A 4,557-nucleotide genomic window follows, 5' to 3' on the forward strand; every position below is an offset into this window, starting at 1 on the left:
CCTCGTACTGGAAGCGAAGTCCAACCAGGGGCCAAGGGCACTCGCTCCAGGGAGACTTGTCACTGGGAGGCCATGCTCTCACTTGGGCAACGTCGGGGGCAGTCTGGGTCGTCACAGCTGGGAGGGAGGAGAGCGCCTGGCGAAACTCCACGGCCGAGCCCTGCGTCACACACGCAGAGCTTCGCCACAGGCACCCGACTGTTCCTGTTAATCCTCCCAGTCGCCTTTGCGGTGACGAGCACGCAGACTCGGAGACCGGAGGACGCCAAAGCATGAGAGACACCCAGAGGGATGACACCCCCTTGACCTATTTCGGGTCAAGTAAATGTCACAACTACAGCAGGAAAAAACACGTATTCCCCAGGGCACATCCCACCCCTCAGCCTGGGAGGCCCTGCGCCCAGCCTGCTCCCTCCGAGTCCCCGTGCTGTGGCCCTGGCTCCATCTGCTCCACAGCACGGGTCAGATTCCAGCGTGACTGGACGCTTGCCGCTGACAGTCCCCGTTACGAGTGAACTCTGTGGGAGCCGCTGGCCCGGAACGAAACGACAGGGACAGGGCTGCCAAGGGCACTCCTTCACAGGTGGCACTGCTCCCGTTCGCACCTCCACCTTTACTGAGGAGGACGATGGACAGGGTGACTCGCCCTGAGCCGCCCTTCTGTGGCGACTCCCCTGACCTGCCCAGAAGGCAAAGGAGGAAAGAAACTGATGATTACTGAGAGCTCCCTGTATGTTATTCCCTCTGACAAGCCGCCTGAAAAATTTTAAATTGTTTGAAGGAAGAAAAGCAACAGAAAGAACGTTACACCGAGACCTTAATGGTGACACCTTTTTAATAGGTCAAAGTAACTGTACAGTTCATTATATTCTTCCTGAGAATAATTTATATCCCCCGACAAACTACAGGGAGGGTACAGTCTCAAAATCATGGAACAGAATGATGGCGTCACGGACAGCAGAAGAAAACCAAATCTGTTTCGCTTAACTCTCTCCTGGGAAGAAAGACACGACGAAGGGTTAGTTAACTCCAGTGGCTGTAAAATAGTCAACATGGCTTTAATCTTTCTTTATAAATTATACAAAAATGGAAAACGGATGGTTCCAGAACCTCTTCTCGCTGCAGGGGGGAGGTGCTCTGGTCCGAAGCATTTCTGCTTCCAAGAACATCGCTACAAAAACTGGCACATTATTCTGGTGGAAAAAGACAAATGTTTTTCAGAGTGTTCTACAGCTAGTTTCCAACCAAACGTTTCACACGTCCACGTGAAAGTAAAAGGCGGGAAAGACGAAAGGGTCGTAGGTCTTTTTCTGAAATGACTCAAGTCTTCAAAATATAGCTTTCATATTCTCTCTCTGTAAAGTGGTATTAGCATATTGCAACTGAAGAGTGTTCTAACAACGAGACCCCGGTCTGGGGAACGTTCTGGTCGGCTTCCCCTCCGCCCTGTCTCCTTCCAACGTGCAGCTCGGCGAGTCCAGGAGCCAACGCGTGCCGGCCTTGGCCTCGCCGGGGACACAGCCTCACGCGCACGCAAGCTCTGATTCATGAATCTTAAAAGCGTCCCACGTACAATTTTCATTCTTAGAAAAACGCCACATTTTCGATGCTGAACTTTTCTTAACACCGATTGAAAAAAAAAAATGAGCCCAAATCAGAATGTGGTTAGACCTGTACGAGAGATTTTCGACCCGCTGTCAGTCAGAGACGGCTGCGCTGTGGGTGCTGGCGACGGAGGACAGGCGGCGTCCTCGCTGCTGGTGGAGCTCGGGCGCACGGCCCTGGGCGCCGCTCAGTGCGGCCTCGTCTGCCCGCGCGGCTTCAGCCTGGCCTGGTCGATGACGTCCAGCAGGTTCTTGGCGTCGACGGCCAGTGCGTGGGCGGCGGTCAGCATCTGCTTCTTGTACTCCTGCTGGAGGCTGGTCACGACGCACTGCTGGGCCAGCTTCGTCTTGCTGATGACCTCCCCCAGATCAGAGTTCAGCAGCTTCTGGGCCATCTCGATCTGGAGGGACGAGAGAGGGGTCAGGAGCCGCTCCCCACGAGCCTCCCAGGGGGATTACGCACCTCCCTTGGTGCCTCCACGAGAAACACGGTCCTTTTCGCCCTTAAACAAACCTTCCTTGCCACAGGCAGTAAAGTCAGCGTCGCCGCGGGCACCACAACCATCACCACCGTTAACCGGCTTCGGGACGCCCGCCCCGCCCCTGGGGTACCCACCCGCACCGTCCCGCAGCAGGACGAGGGGCCGTGCCCTACCTCTCGGTGGGTGCTGGCCGGCAGGACGGGAATGGTCTCATCCACCGTGGCCAGCAGCGTCCGCAGGGCCAGGCCGACCTCCTAAGGGACGAGAGCACAGCGGGTGAGGCCGCGGCGCCCCACGCCCGCCCTGGCGCCCCTCCTTCCACTCACGCCAGCTCTCATCTCCTTCCTGCCACTGCAGAGAAAACTTCTATGCTCCCTTCCTCCGCCCTGAGCCTGATCTCAGGTATGGGGTCATCTTCCCGTCCAGATCCAGATCTGAGTGCTCATCACTCCACGAGTCCGGGGAGCGGGGGGAGGGACGGAGACTGGCGGATCGAGCGCGCTCCGGGGGTTCGGGGCGGCGCCCGGTCCTCCCCACTTCTCTCCCGGCGCTTCCCGGCTCAGAAGGGCCCACACGCTGCTGCAGGCGCGGGGACCATGGCACCTGCCCTCAGGGCGCCCGCCGAGTCTGCTCTGCCCCAGCAAAGGGTCTGCCCACTGCCAGCGCCCAGCCCTCCGCGGGACTCGCCGGCACGTTCTTCAACTTGACGCAAACGGCAATTTTGCCGCCTGCTTTTCTCGCTCAAGGCTGTGTGTGTGAACAGTAAGCAGTAAAGCCCGTGCCGCTGAGGACATGCCCACCCCAGAGCCGGGCGGGGACAGGAACTCGTGTGACTGCGGCAGTGACTGCAGGAGGTCACTGTGCTGCCCTCGCACGGACCCGCTGAAGCGCCAGGCCTGACCGCAGGGCCCCATGGCCTCCCCCCGGCACGGGACGCGGTCTGCCGGCGCATGGCGCGGGCGGCTTACCTTCACCATGGGCACGTACTCCTCTGGCGGGGCTGGCTGGATCTTGCTGGACATCTCGATGACGGCCTTCACCAGGCCCGTCACGTTCTCGTATACCCTGTCGTTGGAGCGGTCCAGGTTGGCAGTGGGAGGGGGGCTGATTTCCTGGGGCTGAAGCTGCCAACACAGAAGCTGGTTACCGTCCCGCTCTGCAGGGGTGGCGTGTCACCACGACCAGGCCAGAAAGCTCCTTAGAGGAGACAGAGGCAGACCACGCCACCGACTGTCTGCTCGGGGCACAGTTCACTTTGAGGATGACAGTGAACTGGTCGAATGAGTGACAAGTAAATGGGGCAATCACTTTCCCTAATTTTGAGCTCGGTTAAAGGAAATGAGTTGGAATCACACAATTTTATGGAAAAGCCCCAGATTCTCTCAGAGAAGTGATTCGACACCCCCAGAATCATTCATCAGAAGAGAAAGACACCGTACGCTTTACAGCTCGCTGAGGATTCGAGAGAGAGCTAAGAGGCCAGGCGTCCAGTCCACGTGAAGAGCCTGAGAACATCCGCCTGCTCTGAGTCTGCGGGAAGCACTACGTGGCCCACGCGAAGCTGCGGGGGCACCAGCAAAGCCCGCGGCGCCCCCTAACGGGGCGGCCTCAGCCACCTGCACGAAGGGACGTGGGGACACAGCTCCCCCGGGCCTGGGCACGGTGACATCGCCAGGTGTTACCCAAGGCAGACGGGGAGCTGAGCTCTGCAAGGGCTTCTGGGAAATCTCACGGTATTTAAATGTTTGAACCAGGCCCGGGACGGCCTGTGTGTGTTTCCAGAAGCCAGAGGACAGTAGCGTGCCCTGCGTGCAGCAATCTGCTGCCGGGGCTCAGTCTGAAACGCTAGGCGCCCGCTTCTGAGCTCTCAGGCCGCCTTGGTCCAAGGAGACCGGAACCTGGGAGCTCCAAGTCTAGGCACGAGACAGAAAAGGACACTGCAGAGATGTCCCCGCCCCACTCCTGGCAACTAGGAAGGTGGTTCTGGTGTGAGCCGAGCAGGAGCACCCTCCCCCGGCCCCTGGGTTCAGGTGGCCACATGCAGCACTGGGTGTGACGCAGAGGGGAGCAGACACACAGACACAGGTGCTTACCCTCCACGGCTATTGTCGCACGGAAGGTGAGGGAAGGTTAAAGAAATTACCAGAGAAAGGGAAAAAAGAAAAACAATATTAATGAAGGCAGCAGACACCCCCCCATAAAAACACACAAGCAGAGCAGAAAGGAGCGAGCACACGCCTGCAGCTCTCGGCTCGCTGGCTGTCGGCGCAGAGCCGCCCGGCCACGTGCCCCGGACGCCGCACGTCGGCAGGGGGCTGTCATGCACCAGGCCCGCTTCGCCAATCAACGAGGAAAACGACATGCAAAGCCCGACAGTGACAGTCCGGCCAGCCGTGCAAGGATCAAAAGAACTAGGGGTCTTTGAAAGGGAAGGAGTACAGACACTGGTCATCACTGTGCACTGCCCCTTG

At 58.8% G+C, this 4,557-nt stretch overlaps 1 protein-coding gene across 1 annotated transcript; it reads right to left on the reverse strand.

Moving 5' to 3' along the window:
- Positions 1 to 817: 817 nt before the first annotated feature.
- On the reverse strand, positions 818 to 4,130 carry LOC120588752 (focal adhesion kinase 1-like). Its single transcript, XM_039845920.1, has 3 exons — positions 3,055 to 4,130; positions 2,260 to 2,340; positions 818 to 2,005 (listed from the first exon to the last, which is right to left on the reverse strand). Exons 1-3 carry the CDS (start codon positions 3,106 to 3,108, stop codon positions 1,793 to 1,795), a joined length of 348 nt encoding a protein of 115 aa, XP_039701854.1. The 5' UTR covers positions 3,109 to 4,130; the 3' UTR covers positions 818 to 1,792.
- Between the last annotated feature and the right edge of the window lie 427 nt (positions 4,131 to 4,557).

The sequence above is a fragment of the Pteropus medius genome, unplaced genomic scaffold (genome assembly GCF_902729225.1).
Source record: "Pteropus medius unplaced genomic scaffold, Ma_sr-lr_union100, whole genome shotgun sequence".
Lineage (NCBI taxonomy): Eukaryota > Metazoa > Chordata > Mammalia > Chiroptera > Pteropodidae > Pteropus > Pteropus medius.

What these genes read in the sequence shown, in the direction of transcription:
- LOC120588752 (XM_039845920.1), bottom strand. Translation starts at nt 3,108, where the DNA reads ATGTCCAGCAAGATCCAGCCAGCCCCGCCAGAGGAGTACGTGCCCATG. An exon ending in AGTACGTGCCCATGGTGAAG is followed by an intron (nt 2,341 to 3,054) that starts GTAAGCCGCCCG and finishes CTCGTCCCTTAG; the next exon opens with GAGGTCGGCCTGGCCCTGCG. An exon ending in CGGCCAGCACCCACCGAGAG is followed by an intron (nt 2,006 to 2,259) that starts GTAGGGCACGGC and finishes TCGTCCCTCCAG; the next exon opens with ATCGAGATGGCCCAGAAGCT.